Source organism: Copadichromis virginalis, linkage group LG4 (assembly GCF_057382275.1).
Source record: "Copadichromis virginalis isolate Kocher_CV1m ecotype Utaka linkage group LG4, C_Virginalis_male_GT1.1, whole genome shotgun sequence".
Taxonomy (NCBI): Eukaryota; Metazoa; Chordata; class Actinopteri; order Cichliformes; family Cichlidae; genus Copadichromis; species Copadichromis virginalis.
The window spans coordinates 23,908,341-23,924,613 of record NC_140621.1 but is presented as its reverse complement, the minus strand read 5'-3'; the positions used below and the strand labels follow the sequence as shown (position 1 = coordinate 23,924,613).

General features: G+C 38.2%; 2 protein-coding genes and 2 gene segments (V, D, J or C); all 4 read right to left on the bottom strand.

Annotated features, from left to right (window-relative positions):
- Window positions 1-1,599: 1,599 nt before the first annotated feature.
- LOC146711485 (immunoglobulin lambda-1 light chain-like) lies at window positions 1,600-6,445 on the bottom strand. Its single transcript, XM_085454341.1, has 4 exons — window positions 6,350-6,445; window positions 5,944-6,266; window positions 2,820-2,853; window positions 1,600-2,070 (listed from the first exon to the last, which is right to left on the bottom strand). Exons 1-4 carry the CDS (start codon window positions 6,387-6,389, stop codon window positions 1,748-1,750), a joined length of 720 nt encoding a protein of 239 aa, XP_085310467.1. The 5' UTR covers window positions 6,390-6,445; the 3' UTR covers window positions 1,600-1,747.
- An 888-nt stretch (window positions 6,446-7,333) lies between these two features.
- Window positions 7,334-8,300, bottom strand: LOC146711484 (immunoglobulin kappa variable 3-20-like). The segment is given in 4 exon segments: window positions 7,334-7,488; window positions 7,716-7,729; window positions 7,789-8,134; window positions 8,216-8,300. Coding segments are annotated over 4 exon segments (555 nt in total).
- A 1,391-nt stretch (window positions 8,301-9,691) lies between these two features.
- LOC146711483 (immunoglobulin lambda variable 1-51-like) lies at window positions 9,692-10,164 on the bottom strand. The segment is given in 2 exon segments: window positions 9,692-10,029; window positions 10,128-10,164. Coding segments are annotated over 2 exon segments (375 nt in total).
- Window positions 10,165-11,837: 1,673 nt separating this feature from the next.
- LOC146711482 (uncharacterized) lies at window positions 11,838-13,954 on the bottom strand. Of its 2 annotated transcripts, none has more exons than XM_085455435.1 (4): window positions 13,836-13,954; window positions 13,498-13,600; window positions 13,260-13,389; window positions 11,838-12,532 (listed from the first exon to the last, which is right to left on the bottom strand). In XM_085455435.1, exons 2-4 carry the CDS (start codon window positions 13,598-13,600, stop codon window positions 12,253-12,255), a joined length of 513 nt encoding a protein of 170 aa, XP_085311561.1. In that variant the 5' UTR covers window positions 13,836-13,954; the 3' UTR covers window positions 11,838-12,252. The 2 variants fall into 2 exon arrangements, with proteins under 2 accessions (XP_085311561.1, XP_085311562.1); XM_085455436.1 differs by having other exon boundaries at window positions 13,260-13,386.
- Between the last annotated feature and the right edge of the window lie 2,319 nt (window positions 13,955-16,273).

The window sequence follows — 16,273 nt, the reverse complement described above, 5'->3', positions numbered from 1 at the left end:
GAATTCATGAAAGCTGTGGTGTCTAATTCAAGTTTTCCTTGTAATATTGAATTACTGTGCTTTATTTACCGAGTCACCCTATCCCAAAGTCTTTCTGTGGAGATTGCTGTTCTAAAGATGAGGAATTTCCCAGAATATACAGAAGAGACAAACTGATGTGCAGCAAAAACCTTTAATTTAAATTATTTCCAAATTATTTCTGCTGATCTACTAGTATTTTCCCGCACAGTCATCTCTGGGGTTTACATAGTCATATGGGCCCAAAAAAAGTAAATATCCAGTAAGTGTCAGTTCTCTGGAATAAAAATGCCTTGTTGATGCCAGAAGTCAAAGGAGACTGCTTCAAGCTGATAGGAAGGTAACAGTAACTCTGTCGACAACGTTTTACAGACAAGATATTCAGAAGAGCATCACTGAACAGACACACATCAAACCTTGAAGCAAATGAGATACAGCAGCAGGCACTGATCTGGTGTCACTCCTGTCAGTTAACAACAGGAAACTGTGTCTACATCTCACACAGATGATTCATCTGATTCATATTTCCTCTAATAAGCCTCCACAGATCAAAATATAATGAAGCTTTAAGTTAATTTGAAGCAAAACCACAATGCAGTAGTTCACAGTGATTTATGAGGGGCCGTACAAGCCAAAATTCATGTGCATGGAAGAAGAATATATGTATGTGAGAGTGAAAGTATGAATTTTGGCTTGTACGGCCCCTCATAGTGATTCCTTTATATCAACTACTTATTACCTCAATGCTTTTAAATAAAATCACACTCTTCAGTGGCTGAGACTGATTGGACAATGCCTCCCCCTTGTGGGGAAAATATATTCATTTTACAATGCTATTTATTTTTTACACATTTATTTTCTTTCTTATTTACTTACCAACTTATTTATTTGACTTTCAGCATCAGTGACTTTAACTTTTGACTCTTATATTATCTGAAAAGTTATTTACCATTTAACATCTTTGAGCCTTCACACTGACAATATATATATATATATATATATATATATATATATATATATATATATATATATATATATATATTTTTTTTTTTTTTTCATGGTCTATTATTTTATCATCACAAAGGATTTCTCCTTTTTTGGTAGATGAGCCAGGTTTAAAAGCAACAGTGGTTATTTGTAAAATAATGAAAAGGTTCACTTTTTTTTTTTTCCAGTCAGGGACAGTCCCCTCTCACTTAGGACTTGATTTGCATAATACTCTAAATTCAGAGAAGAAGCCTCCAGGTGCATCCTGGAAGACAGAGGGGGAGGTGTAGATAGTTTCAGTTACTACTCATTTTGGAGGGGGGGGGGGTTCTTTTCAAACCACTTTTATTGCAGGAAACTTAAACCAGAATGTAAAATATTTATTATCTTTTCAGGCACTCCAATTCTCTATATATGATCAGAGAATTTTTTTACTTTTGTTTTTTGAGGTGGAAGTTTGGAGACTAACATGAAGCTATGATAACCTCCCCACAAGTAAAGAACTTATGGACATGCACACACTAGCACATGGACATACAGAAGAGTTGAGGAAATTCAAACTGGCAGAAGAAGAAAATGCTACATTGCCTCCAATGTTCACTTGCAATATTTTTTATTAACATTTTGCAGAATAAATGCATAGCAAACATTAACTGCTAGTATTTTCTTACATGTACACAGGCACAAAAAAATACCAAAAGGATTGAAGAGCAGACTTTAAATGCTGATTCTGACCCATCTGCTAGTCAGTGCTACAGGCTGATTTGCTGATGGTTTTCTCTGAAGTCTGTGAGCCCAAAGACACTTTACATGTATAAACCTTATCCATGTTCCAGTCTGATGTCTGGATGGTCAGAGAGCTGCTGATTTGGTAAGTCTGGTCTGGTCTCTGAACAGCAGTGCTGGTAGAGATCCCACTGCTCACTGGACTCCCACCAGCCAACCAGCTCACATCTGAAAAAGACACAGACTGACTGGACAGACAGACCAGAGAAGCTGTGTCGGACTGGAGCTCAGCACTGGACGGAGGGAAGACTGTCAGGACAGGAGGAGAGAGGCTGGAGCCTGAAAATGCATGAAAACCATTTTTAAAAAACAACAACAACAACAATAAAATAAATAAAAACTGGATCAATATAAAGTAATGTATGAAAAAATACTATACTTTAACTCCCAAAATAGCTAAAATAACTTCTCCAAAATACATAAAGGCTATGTCTTACAACATCATCATCAGGCCTGAGATATTGGATGAAGATGATATTTATCATAAAATAAACAATTGGCATAAAAGACAATGACATCTGCAAAAGAGGAAGGAATAGTCATCTAAAGCAGAACAAAAAACTAGATTTTTTTTTTAAATCAGAAAATTGTTGTTTTTTTTCACACAGATGAAAAAATAATACCAACTATGACAAACTGCAGACAAAATGGGTTTAATTCTAAAACCAAGCAACACTAAGGTTAAGGTCAGATTGTTCAATTATAGTCAGTTTTCCACCTTTGGTCAAATGTTTGTTGAGAGAACATGGAATAATTTCCAGAAAATATTATTTAAAAAATGTTTTCTGAGAGGCAGATAATACAAACCTTTTTTTAAGAATAATCAAGTTCAATATCTGTGTCTGTGCACTAATGAAGAACTTAAGTCACATTACAACGTGTGATCAACTCTGTAGCTTGCAGACTGCATGAAACAGCAAAAAAAAAGTCTAAAGAAAAATCTAAGTATATGAGAAATGAGAAAATTAGAGAATCTAAGCATAAACACAAAATACCTCCTGTTTCATGATCAGTTTAAAAGTACTTACTTGTCACAATCAGCTTGGTGCCTTGTCCGAATACCACAGTGATTCAGTTTGTATACATGGCTGTACAAAAACCTCCTGACTGTCACTGATGAGGGGAGAGGAACTGAAACATCCAATTGAGACCAACTTTCACTGTCAGTGTCGCTTCCCCATATATTGTTGATCAAATGCTAATCTGATGTTGACGGATGAGTACATGTGAATATTGGAGAGGAGAAGCCAAACCCATAAAGAAAAATATAGCTATAATAAAAATACAGCACAAAGTAGGGATGGGACTTGATAAGAATTTAGTGAGTTAGTGATTATCAATATTATTTATCAATTCGATTCTTTATTGAGTCTCACTGAATTCTCACTGGCTTTGCTTCTAGAGTCGCCAACATCACTGAAAAGCATATTAAACACATTACATTCATGAAAATTATTTGCACGCTGTGTGGTCAAACATTTGAACTTGTTAGAGGTATTTCCCCTCTTTGCTGTGATCATTGTTGGGTTATTACTCAAAAAAAGTAATGTTTTATACATTACTCATTACTATTCTTAAAGATAATGCACAAATAATGCACATGACTGAATTATTCCCAGTATAAAGTAATTCTCTACACTAGTTACATTACTTTTGCGTTTCTCCATGAAATGGCCTGAAATTCATTGTCTCATAATTGCTAGTGAACAATATAAACCTGAGGCTAGACTGTAGTCCCATACACCAACAGAAATCCATATCCTACGGAGAACACACACATGATTTTTCTCTTAGTGTTTAGGTGTGAACTCAAAGCCATCAGCACAGCAGTCGTCACTGTGATTCTAGTTTAGAAACATGAACAGGTAGAAAAGGAGGCTGCAGTCTGACTGCTCATCACTGCTTTTTCAAATTCAAATTCAAATTTTATTTGTCACGTACACAGTCATACACAGTACGATATGTAGTGAAATGCTTGGACAACTGCTCGTGACCTAAAGAAAACAAAAAAGGAAAAGGCTATGAATAAGATAGGAAATAAATATGAAAAATTAAAAAGGGTAAATTTAACTAGGAAGGAATAAAATATAAATTAAGGTTAAAAATGAAATAACTGTACAACACAAATTAGAATGAAGGGTAAATTTAACTGGGAAGAATAAGATAAAATATATAAATTAGAGTTGAAAATAAAATAACTGTACAACAAAATACACAATATAGAACTATATAAGAATGTATGAAGAAATCTAAATATAAATAAATATATACACAATAACAGCAGCTGTACAAGTATTAACCGGAAATGAAGAATATAGTGACCAGTGTTGTGCAAAAACAAAGTCCAGAAAGTCCAGTGTGTGTGTAAGAACTGTATGTGTGGGTCAGTACTGTGTGGTGGTGTGATTGAGAGACCGTATTGCCTGCGGGAAGAAGCTCCTCCTCAGTCTCTCTGTGTTGGTCTTCAGGGAGCGGAATCGCTTTCCTGACCTCAACAGAGAGAACAGTCTGTTGTTGGGATGGCTGAGGTCCTTCACGATCTTCCTGGCCTTGGTCCAGCACCGCCTGCTGTAGATTGAGTGCAGGTCAGGGAGCTCGGAGCGGATGGTGCACTCAGCTGACCGCACAACCCTCTGTAGAGCTCGTCTGTCCTGCATGGTGCTGTTCCCGAACCAGGTTAAGATGTTTCCCGCCAGGATGCTCTCTATGGTGCACGAGTAAAAGTTCCTGAGCACCTTGGAGGGCAGTTGGAAGTCTCTCAAGCGTCTGAGGTGGTAGAGACGCTGACGGGCCTTTTTCACCACAGTGTTGATGTGACAGGACCATGACAGGTCCTGCGTGATGTGAACTCCGAGGTATTTGAAGCTGTCCACTCTCTCCACTGGGCACTCGTTGATGACGGGGGTCTGGTAGTTCCTCTCCTGCTTAGTGCTGAAGTCCACTATCAGCTCCTTTGTCTTACTGACGTTTAGAAGGAGGTTGTTCCTCTGGCACCAGTTCTCCAGATTCCTAATCTCCTTCAGGTAGGCCGTCTCGTTGTTATCAGAGATCAGGCCCACCACGACGGTGTCGTCAGCAAACTTGATGATGGTGGTGGAGCTGGTAGTGGCCACACAGTCATATGTGTACAAAGAGTACAGCAGGGGGCTCAGAACACACCCCTGGGGGGCTCCAGTGCTGAGAGTGGTGGAGGCTGAGACATGTCCGCCCATCCTTACTGCCTGTGGTCTGCCAGTTAGGAAGTTGGAGATCCACTGACACATAGATGAGCTGAGTCCCAGATGCTCCAGCTTGGTGGTGAGTGTGGAGGGAATTATGGTGTTAAATGCAGAGCTGTAGTCTATGAAGAGCATTTTAACATAATTCCCCCTTCTAGTGTCCAAGTGAGTGAGTGATGTGTGGAGGAGATGAGAGATGGCATCGTCTGTGGAACGATTTGGACGGTAAGCGAACTGTAGTGGGTCCAGTGTGTCTGGTAGTGAAGAAATGATGAAGTCTCTGACCAGGCGTTCAAAGCACTTCGGCTTCCACTTTTATTACCTGTTGAAGTTTAGAGTCTGGCTGCTGGGCTGGGGTCAGCATTTACACAGCTTTAACCTCAATATTTTAAATGCACAGTACAACAACAAATTAACAAAAAAAAAGTCAAAGTCAAAAAAATGTAATGATTTCAAATGGTTAGAATTTATTTTTAAAATCTGTAGAGTCTCTCATTTAGTTTTTTGTCACAGTGTTGATATTCGTCCTTTAAAACAACATATGATATAAAGAGGTGTTCCTAAAAACACACACAACGGAAATATTTGCTTCTATTTTATTTATGTCTGTATGTCTTAATCAGAGCCATCCCATGTCTGACAGAAATACCAAGCATCAGCATTTATGGCTGATGCTTGGCTCTGGGTTCTCTCTGGGGAGAACGTCAACAGAATGTATGCTGTCAAAGTCATGTGGTAATAGAAGGTTAGATAGTTAATCGAATTGAGAGTCCCTTGATTAAAATAAAGTAATTTATTGTTTATTAACACATTATCTGTCGTTAGTGAGTTGGTTTCAAAAAGTTTCAAAAGTGTCTTTGTTATCAGGATGTGTAAATCTCAAAAAGCAGAAGTAACAGTGAGGTTTTTGTCATGATGTAAATCACTGTGATACATGCTCTTTGGCAGAGCCATCCCATGTCTGACAGTAATACACTGCAGAGTCTCCCTCCTCCACATTGCTGATGATCAAACGATAATCTGATGTTGACTGATGAGTGGATGTGAATTTTGGAGAGGAGAACCCAGAGCCATAGGTTGGAGATGTATTTCCATGATAAAAATACAGCACATACTGAGGAACTCCTCCTGGAATCTGTTTATACCACCGAGCAGCACTGTTAGTAACAGTCCCCAGGTTACAGTCCATGGTGGCTGTCTCTCCTTTGCTCACTGATAGCACAGTTTTCTGTGTAACCACTGTCACACCACTCACACCTGCAAACAACAAGAAGACACGGAGTCAAGAGAAACACACTGACATTAGTATATATGTGTGCAATATAAGTCAAAGTGTTTACATGTTAGAGCAGTGATGAGAGCACAGAGAGTCACCAGCATGTTATCGGTGTGAGCTGAGAATGCACTTCTAATTTGTAACTTTAAAGTGGCTGTAAAGCTTCTGTAGGATGAAGAGAGGAGGTGCTGAAGGAGCCTTTTAATACGACTAACAGGAGGAGGAGCTTAAACATACATATGTATATTTCTCATCTTGACTTGACTTGATAATGTGAAGTCTCTTCTTTTTTTTAATTTTTACAATCTTTTCATGTCCTTCATGATGATTTTGCAGTGTTTTAACTTGATCCCTTTTCAGAATTTAAAGATAGATTTAAGTTTCTCAACAAGTGATATCAAGTAGATAATTTAAACAAAAATTAAACCGTACCTTAAACAAAAAGTGAGGATTACTTAGTGTAATACTTATAAAAGCTGAAAATAGTTTGATGTTTTTCAGATCTCATGAAAGTTGTTGTGTATCTCAGGTTTTTGTCACAGTCTGAGTCACTGTTCATGTTAACTTACAGAGTCATCCCATTTCTGACAGAAATACTTAGCAGAAAGTAGAAATGCCATCTGCCTCCAACCACTAATGTAATCCCATTACATGTTTTGTTCGAGATTTAATGATTTGAGATGAGTAATGTTGGATTTTTTTAAAACTGTAATGTCTCTAATTTAGGGGTTTTTTTCACAGCCTCAATCAATGTGATTAAGCTTCATCTGTGCATAAGTCTGCAGTGGACATCAGATTCTTTACATGCTAGAACTTTGATGAGAGTGCAGAGAATCACCAGCCAGTGTGAGATGAGAGCAGATTTGTAACTTCAAACAATATTGGACTGTTTTTATAGGCTAAAGAGAGAATGAGCATGAGGTGTCATTTAAGATTACCAAAAGGTGGAGGAGCTGTGGATAAAGATTATTTTGCTCTCTTTTCATCTTGTCTAGCTTTATAAGTAATTGTATCAGCTATATAACCTACTTGCACAGGCATCTACTATTCATTGGGACATTATGAATTCTTGATGGTTTTCACAAAGACACTTCACCCAGTCTGATGTTTGGATGGTCAGACAGACCAGAGAGGCTTTGTTGGACTGGAGCTCAGCACTGCATGGAGGGAAGACTGTCAGGGCAAGAAGAGGGAGGCTGAAGTCTGAAAATACACGAAGGACATGATCCAAAAACATACAGAATCAATTCAGTAAAAAACTGAAATATACAGCATAAGACTGAGTCAGTACAGAAATTTATTTCTGAAGAAAAAAAACCAAAGGCTATCCCTGAATATAATTAAAATGTGTACAGATACAATAATGTCATATAATCTCAACAACTTGTAGAGGATGGACGTGTCTGATGATTTGTGTTTTTATTGGCAGCTGCTGACAAACAGTCTAAATGACACGTCAAAGACTCTAAAAGCAGAAGTACTTTGTACAGAGGTTTTTGTCACAGTGTAAATGACTGTGATACGTACTCCTGAGCAGAGTTATCCCATGTTCCACAGTAATACACAGCAGAGTCTCCTGCTTCTGCCCGATTAATGATAAACTGATAATCAATGTTTGATGAGGCTTTAGAATTAAATCGGTCTGAGGAGAATCCTGTTCCAAAGCTGGGTGAACTGTGCTCATGATAAAATCTCAGAATATACTGAGGAGTAGAACCAGGGACCTGTTTGTACCAGCCGACATAATAGCTTTCAGGTCTCTGAATGTTGCATTTGAGCAGAACCTCCTGTCCTGGAGAAACTGTGTGGACAGGTGGTGTCTGGGTCAACACTTTTGCAGCATCCACACCTGTCAGAGAAAAAAATTGCAGTAAGTCTGTTTTTAACTCTCAAAGTGCAGTCTATGAAATAAACCAGAAGATTATCTTACATGCTAAAGCAACAATAATAGTAGAGATGGTCCCCAGCATGTTGAAAGTACGGTGAATTCTCTTTGCTGTCCAGCTGAGAGGAAAACTGAGCAATGAAGAGAGGCTGAGACTTTTAATAACTAAGGAGTGGAGGAGGAGGAGTTTCAATACTGAAAACTGTACTATTACAACTCAACTAGAAATTAGGGTTTTACACCAAACTCAAAATTATTTTAAATATCATAAATGTTTACTTTTAGAATAAGTCTACTAAATATGTTTTCAGTTTACAGCAGTGTTATTTTTATTTATAAAGATATTTAAATTCAGGACATATTTTGTTGGGATTAATCTCCTGTTAAGTTAAATAACAAAGTGTGTGTAGTCAGGTGAATCTATACATTCTATCTGGTTGTTTTATTTGCAAATAAGAAAGTTTTTGTAAGTTTTTGCCACTTCTATTTTCACATAATCTTTGGATCTGTTTAAAAAGCAGGAATACAAAACTGATTTATTGTTGAACATAAACGTTACGTAAAAATAGCTACAACAGCTTAATCCAAGGATCTATATTAGGAGATGTTTTATAGTTATCTAAATTCAGATCAGCCACAAAAAAAATTCTGCTGCTAACTGGATTCTTTAACATTAAAATGCACCTTAAACAGTCATTTCATAGCAGCTCGGACTTTTATGTGTACTAGCCATTTAAAAATTAGGATTAAGTATTAATGGCAACTAAATGTTAAAAAATCAACATTTTTCATATCAAATGTTTGTATGACAACAACAGAGCTGCAAAAGTTATACAGCTGGACATTGTTTACTGCTTCTTATATAATAAATAAAGTTATTCTTGGACAAAACCAAAGCAGTATTCAGTTAATTCCCTGAATTACCAAAGTATAGTGAAATACAACATTTCCAGTCAGGGGCAGTTACATCTCCTTTTAGAAAGACCTTAACTCTCTTTTACAACTTTCCTGACGTTATAAATTAGATGCTCAGACCTGCAGGTGCATTCTGGGGAAAAAGAGAAGGAGGAGTAGAGAGGTGATGCTTTACTAACAGAGTGTGAAGGTTGCAGGTTTAAAATAAGCATTTTAAACCAGTGACACTCATGCCTTTAACTGTCCCAGGTCTACAAATGTGACACAGCACAACATTTTATTTATTCTAACTACAGTAAAGTTAAATGTCCAGTTAAAGTCATTGAACCCTTTTGTTTTATTTTAACATGTTTGGTAATCAGTAAACAGCAAAATCAATGTGCAAGAAGATTTTAAATACTCATTTTGGTCCTCTGTTATTGAGTAGGATATTCTGATATTCTTGATATTTTTCTCTGAAGTCTCCTAGCCCAAAGACACTTGATATATGTTAACCTTATCTATGATCCAGTTGGATGTCTAGCAGACACATAGTCATTGTTAACAAAATGTTAAAGCCTCTGAAAGCAGAAGTATTCTGTACAGAGGTTTTTGTCACAGTGTAAATCACTGTGCTACGCTCTCCTGAGCAGAGCTGTCCCATGTGCTACAGTAATACACAGCAGAGTCTCCTGCTTCTGCTTGCTTGATGATTAACTGATAATCAATGTTTGATGAGGCTTTAGAATTAAATCGGTCTGAGGAGAATCCTGTTCCAAAGCTGGGTGAACGGTGGCTACGATAAAATCTCAGAATATACTGAGGAGTAGAACCAGGGACCTGTTTGTACCAGCTGACATAATTGCCTTCATCTCTCTGAACATTGCATTTGAGCAGAACCTCGTCTCCTGGAGAAACTGTGTGGACAGGTGGTGTCTGGGTCAACACTTTTGCAGCATCCACACCTGTCAGAGAAAAAAAGAATGTTTAAATTAATTAATATTTAAATAAAGTTTTATGTTTCTAAATACAGACTATAAAATGAACCAGTAGCCGCTCTTACATGCTAGAGCAATAAGAGTACAGAAGGTTCTCAGCATGTTGAAAGTATAGCGTATTCTCTTTACTGTCCAGGTGAGAGGTGAGCTGAACTGAATAATGAAAAGAGACTGAGGCCTATATAGAGTAAGCAGAGGAGGAGGGGCTTCAATACTAAAAACTTTTTGATCACAACTCAACTCTAAGAATTTGCATATTTAGATCAAAATCTAACTTATTTCAAATATTGTAAATGTTTGAGGTTTTTTTTTTACAATAAATCTAAATGTGTTTTCATTTTAGACCTGTTTTATTTTATATATGTATATATTTGAATTCAGGATATACTGTTGATCCAATTTGTTGGAATTAAGATTCTGTTAACAGCACAATTCTGTCATTGATATTATTTGTTCTGCTAATCAAGGTGAATACCAAAGGTTGGGTGAATGAAAAACAGTCAAGGTGTTTCAGCAGGCAATAAGCAGACATATGTACATCGTTATATAATATCATTAATCACATGGGCAGGGTTTTGAAAGCTAGCATCCTGCTCATATTGCAGGGTATATTCACTGGGCAGCACGGTGGCACAGTGGTTAGCACTGTTGCCATACAGCAAGTTTGCGTGGGTGCTCTGATATCCTCGTGTTGGTGTTGTTCCCAGACCATCATGAAAATGTTGTTCCAGGATCAACATTACAAGTGACCAATCAGAATGTTGTGACGTCATACTTTTGCGACTTCGGGAAAAACCGGCATAAAACAAAAAACTGTACTTAAGCTGCGTGAAACCGCCTCTGTCCGCCGATCAACAGACCCTGACCCTAACCCTAACCCTAACCGTAACCCTTTAATAAACAGTAAGCAGAATTGATATTGTCCTTGCAACATTGGAATTTCATAAATGCACGAATGGCTTGCCACGCAAAAGAATAACGTCACAACAATGTGATTGGTCACTTGCAATGTTGAACCTGGAACAACATTTTCATGATGGTCTGGGAACAACACCAACACGAGGATATCAGATCATCCGCTCCCACTTCCTCCCACCGTCCAAAGACATGCAGTTAGTGTGAATATGCAAGTGGTTGTCTGTGTCTCTATGTGTTAGCCCTGTGACAGACTGGCCTGTCTAGGGTGTACCCTGCCTCTTGCCCTATGACAGCTGGGATAGGCTCCAGCGACAAGAAAGGAGAAATGGATGGATAGTCACTGTTTTTCTTTTCTTTTTGAACCCCTTTGATAAACATGCTCCTTTGAATATCTGCCCAGTAGTTTATTGGTCAGTCAAATACCACCACAGACTTGTGTAAAAGGACGTATGACCACCGATGCGTCTGGCTGTTAGAAATTTGGGGGAATGACCTGTGAATAAGCAAGAACTTTTGACAGGAAACTAAGCTGAGCAGTGTTTGTTGTAGGCCTGTAACTTTTTTGTATATTTTGCCTCCAGAGTTTGAACATTGTGATCTTCATCTTTATTTTATTGTTTAACAAGTAGTTCTTTGAAGTAATCCTGTAGCTCTGCAGTTCTATTCTTTCCTGGTTGAAGTGATCAGTGGTTCATAAGTTCTTCTCCGAAGGTAGTTACTCCACCTGAAAGTTTCCGTGTTTCAAGAGGTGCAGTATTTTGCATAGCAGCACTGCTACTGTTGCTGTGATTATGAAGCGATAACACATTGTAAAATACTATCTGTAAAAAAAAAATGCTCCAAGTACACTCAAGGAGTTGCACTGAATCTATAATTTAATAAGTATTTGGATAAACAAATCAAATACAAACCAATGGCTTGCAATGCTAATTAAAGTAATAAAAAAAAAATCATAATGAGGTAATATATAACACTCCTTAACTACATGTTTAGCCATTTATTTGACTTTAAGTCCAGCCCGTTGATGCATCCAAAAAACAGCATATAGTGAAGATAATTTGATAAATGCTGCCACCTTGTGGTTTATTGTGATTTTGTAACAGCAGGTGGCTATAGTTTGCTTTAATAAAGTTTAATTAAAGCCACTTTATTTAGCTTTTTTGACCATACTCATCAAAGAAATAGTATAAAACAATCCTCTTCTTCTGAAAAATATATAAACATTTATTTTCAACAAATCTGCATTTATACCAAACAAAAAAGCCCACATGTTTAAGATCTCTGCGGTCCTCTCCTCCTTGCCCTTCTCAGTGTTGGGCTAGTGATTATCCTCCTTTCAGGACCCCTCATCTGTGCACGCAGAGGAGACCTAAGACCAAAGCTCGGTTGGAGCCTATGTACGGGCCGCTGAGGCAGGGCGTATCTGCCGTCCTTGAGCTCATCCACGAAAGCCTCCATTCTGTCGAGCTTTGTGGTAAACTTTCCCAGCTCATCCTTTAAAGTGTTAAACTGCCGGTAGAGGTCTCCCAGAGCATCTGAAAGAGGTTGGATCCTGGACATAAAAGAGGACATGTGGAAAAGTAAATGGTTTCAGTATCAGAATGACCATTCAAAGAACTTTGGCACTGTAAGTTCATGAAACAGGAACCTTGTTTATTGGCAAAACATAACTAAGAAGAGAACCAAGTCTAATTGGCAGCATAAACAGGAAAGTCACGACATGCTGTTAAGTGGAAACAGCCTCACTGTCGACGGAAAACATCAGGATAGCAGACGTAAAGGTCGGAAGTCCCCTGAAAAAAATGAAAGTGCAAAACATAGCAGAGCTTTGGCCCAGTAGAGATGGGCTGACCTTAGATGTTTACTGGGAAAAGTTCTGGTGAACTGTGATCCTAAGTGTTGCAATCACAGTTCAGAATCGAATCACCAGATGAAATGTTCACTGACTTGGAGTAATGTCTGCCAGAGCATGATGAAACACTCACTATTGTATTTTGGCACAGTAAGTACACTGAGGTCATTTACAAAGCAGAGCTGGCCTCATGTGAACAACAGCAATCATTGATCGCTTTACTGGCACTGACAATTCATGTGCAGCACAGAGCAGATTACATAAGTCTTTATTTCAACAAACCCTGAGGACGAGTCAAATGTTCACTGACATCACCGAGCGTTGTTTTTCCTGGACGTTTGACGTTACTCTTACTTAACATTTAGACTCGTCTGTCTGCTATCATTGCTGTGTACATCCAGTTTAATCAGAAGCTGATATAACTCACCTGTTATATTCAGGAAGGACTGAAGCGTGGTCATTGATCAGCAAGTCTTTCACTTGGGTCAGAATAGCAAATTTCCAGTTGTCCAGCACCTGAGTCAGGTTTGAGCAAGTCTTGGCACTAGTCTGTACTGCTGAACACAGAGTTTAACCGTATAAACAAACAAGTCATTATTCACTCCAAGTTTTAGAAACACAACCTCAGTGGTCAAAGGTCACATTACTAAAAATCATTTTCAGACCTTTAGGTTCCCAGCGTGATGTCTCCTGTTTCGATTTCTGAGCTCCACACGCTGAGATCATGCACAGCATAATGAGAGCCAACTTCATCCTCGTCGTTCTCATCTAACAAACACAATAATATAGGCTGTGGGTGCTGCTGAGGAGCAAGCTCACCGAAAAGTGCTGCCAAGCCACGTTACAAAAATACTAAACAGTCTTTCGGTTGAAGAAAAGCTGATGAGAAATTAGTTCAGTCATAAGTTCATCTTTTCTTCACCTTTTTTAAGCTATAAAAAATTGTTTAGTTTTGTTCCAAAATGAGCAAGAAAGTAAATTTAAATTTGGGTTTTTACGCTACCTTTTTTGCAAAGAAGTGCCAGGGGTCTTCTCAGATCAGAGTACCAGAACAAACTCTCTGTACTGTATGATCCTACAGCAGTGACACACTGAGAAAACATGAGTTGTGCAGAACTCTCTTATAACTCTTTCCCCAAACTCCCGGAGCAATTTCCCCACCTGATCCCATCCACGTCACTGATTCAGGGCGGTGACATCCTCAGTTCTTTTAGCATGTGTGCACACTGCAGCATTCACGTGCACAAAAAACAAAATCTCCCTAAACCCACTCGCACACATATGCGTCCCACTCTTGCATCATCTCTCATATCTTATAGACTGTGCATCTTCTAAAATAACCATAATAGGAGGTCCTGATCATTTCTGATGCCCCATCTCTGCTCCACATGTCTTTTAGGTTGTGTGGGTGGCATGTGACAACTGTGCTCCCCGTAGGCTCCAATCCAGAGAAGGTGTTTGATGTAGAAGTATGGCTCCAGGATAACATTCTTATTGCCTACTGTAATACAATCTGCTTAACATCTGGGCTACGACAAATCCAGCCAGCAACACTTTAACCGTCAAGGGTGATCAAAACCTGGTGAGCTGCACTCACTTAATGCAAATGGGACAATAAAAAACACACATTCAACCATATTAATAGAAAAAAGGAGAATATCCAAAACCATCTCAGAATTAGAAAATGGGTTAGAGTCCCAGATTAACTTTAAAATAGCAATTAAAGAGAAAATTATGCAGCCCTGAAGATATTTCTTAACACCTCAGCTGCCTTAATTTCTAACTTTACTAAGCTACTGTGTGATTTACTGCATTAGTTCACTCAGTCTGATGTGAGCCAACCTTAATAAATCTACATAACTGTGGAAGTGGGTTTAGATTTGATGTGCAGTGATGCAACACATGACATGTAGTTTCATGGCTAAGACGGATTTCATACTCTGGATAGTTTTCCACAGGCAAGTGCACCCAGTCTATAACCTATATAGTCTTCAAACAGCTATTTATCTTTCTACTTCTTCTTCTTCTACTCAAAAACCAGCAGCTTCAGGTCATATGAAAATATTGGACAACATTAGTGCTTTTTTCCTGTCCCAGATTTTTTAAATAAAATTCCAGCTTTGATTTATTTCAGATCAGAGTTCCTCATTCTGTTTGAAAGATGTGCCGCTGGGTATGCTGATGTCTGCAGATGTCTGCAGATAGTTGTGCTGATATATGAGCGGAGGTGCACCCATCACTGCTGAAAAGGAATGTAACAGGGCAGCGCTCCCTGCCATCTGCAACACCTTTACAGACAGTATACAAAACTGTATATGCAGTAGGTGGGATGAACATCACGTCACACGGACCATACATCTTCAGCGCTGACAGGCAGGAACTAAATACTTTTTAAATCTCCATCCTCCCAAAAGATTTAAAAGGAAACAGGAAGATTTGTTTAATAATGACTAGATGACATCCAACTTTTTTTTCTGCCAACAATCAGTCACGATAAATATATTTTCTTATTTGAACGTAGGCTCATAATTTATAACTAAATGAAAAACCATTTTTTGATAGTGGTTATTTGTCTGCTGACCCTAACAAGCTGGAGTTCATTTTCCCCAGTGAGATTTTCCATGACCTGAGAAACCACAGGGCCAACAGTGAAAGTTGCCTAATGTGCAACGAGGGAAAAACTATTCAGATCTTTTATTTCTTTCTTCATTTTTAAAGTAGGTTTTATGGGATTTAAATTATAGAAATAAAAGTATATAAGACAATATTCTGCTTTTTTTCATCTTTTTGTGCAGCGTCATCAACTATTCAGCAGTGGTACACCTGCTAAATATACATAGCAGCATTAAAATAGTTACCTGTGAAAAAAAAATCGGATTAAAAGGTATCATAAAATGAAAGTAATTAGTTTTAAAATTACTTAATTATTTGCCACCAGTCATCCATCCCAGTAAAAAGCTAAAACCTTATCTGATAAATTCCCACAACTTACCCACAAATAATTTTCTAGCAAGTATAAGTGAGCATGTCTATGTTTTGTTTTGTTTTTTATTAATCATATGGATATGGAATCAAATTTATGGAAGGACTAAAGCCAAGCCTTACAAGCCTGGAGTCCATCATCAGTCAGTGCCTGCAGCAGTGCGCAGATCTTCCTTCCATTTCCCTGCAGCTCAGTTCGGCACAGCCAGAGGAAAGAATGAGCACAGTGGACCAGCAGAGCCAGAGAGTGAGATAACCAGGCCTCGCTTTCTCCCTCTGCTTTTTCACTCAGTGTCACATCTGCTCTCTCATGTGCTGCTTGTTATTGACTTTCAGTAGCACATCACTTCATAACGACTTTATCAGAACAACAGAGGATTTTTACTGTGAAATATATCAGGTGTTAAATACAAACAGAAGCTCCACAATGAGAACTGTTGCATTTCTTCGTATTTGTTA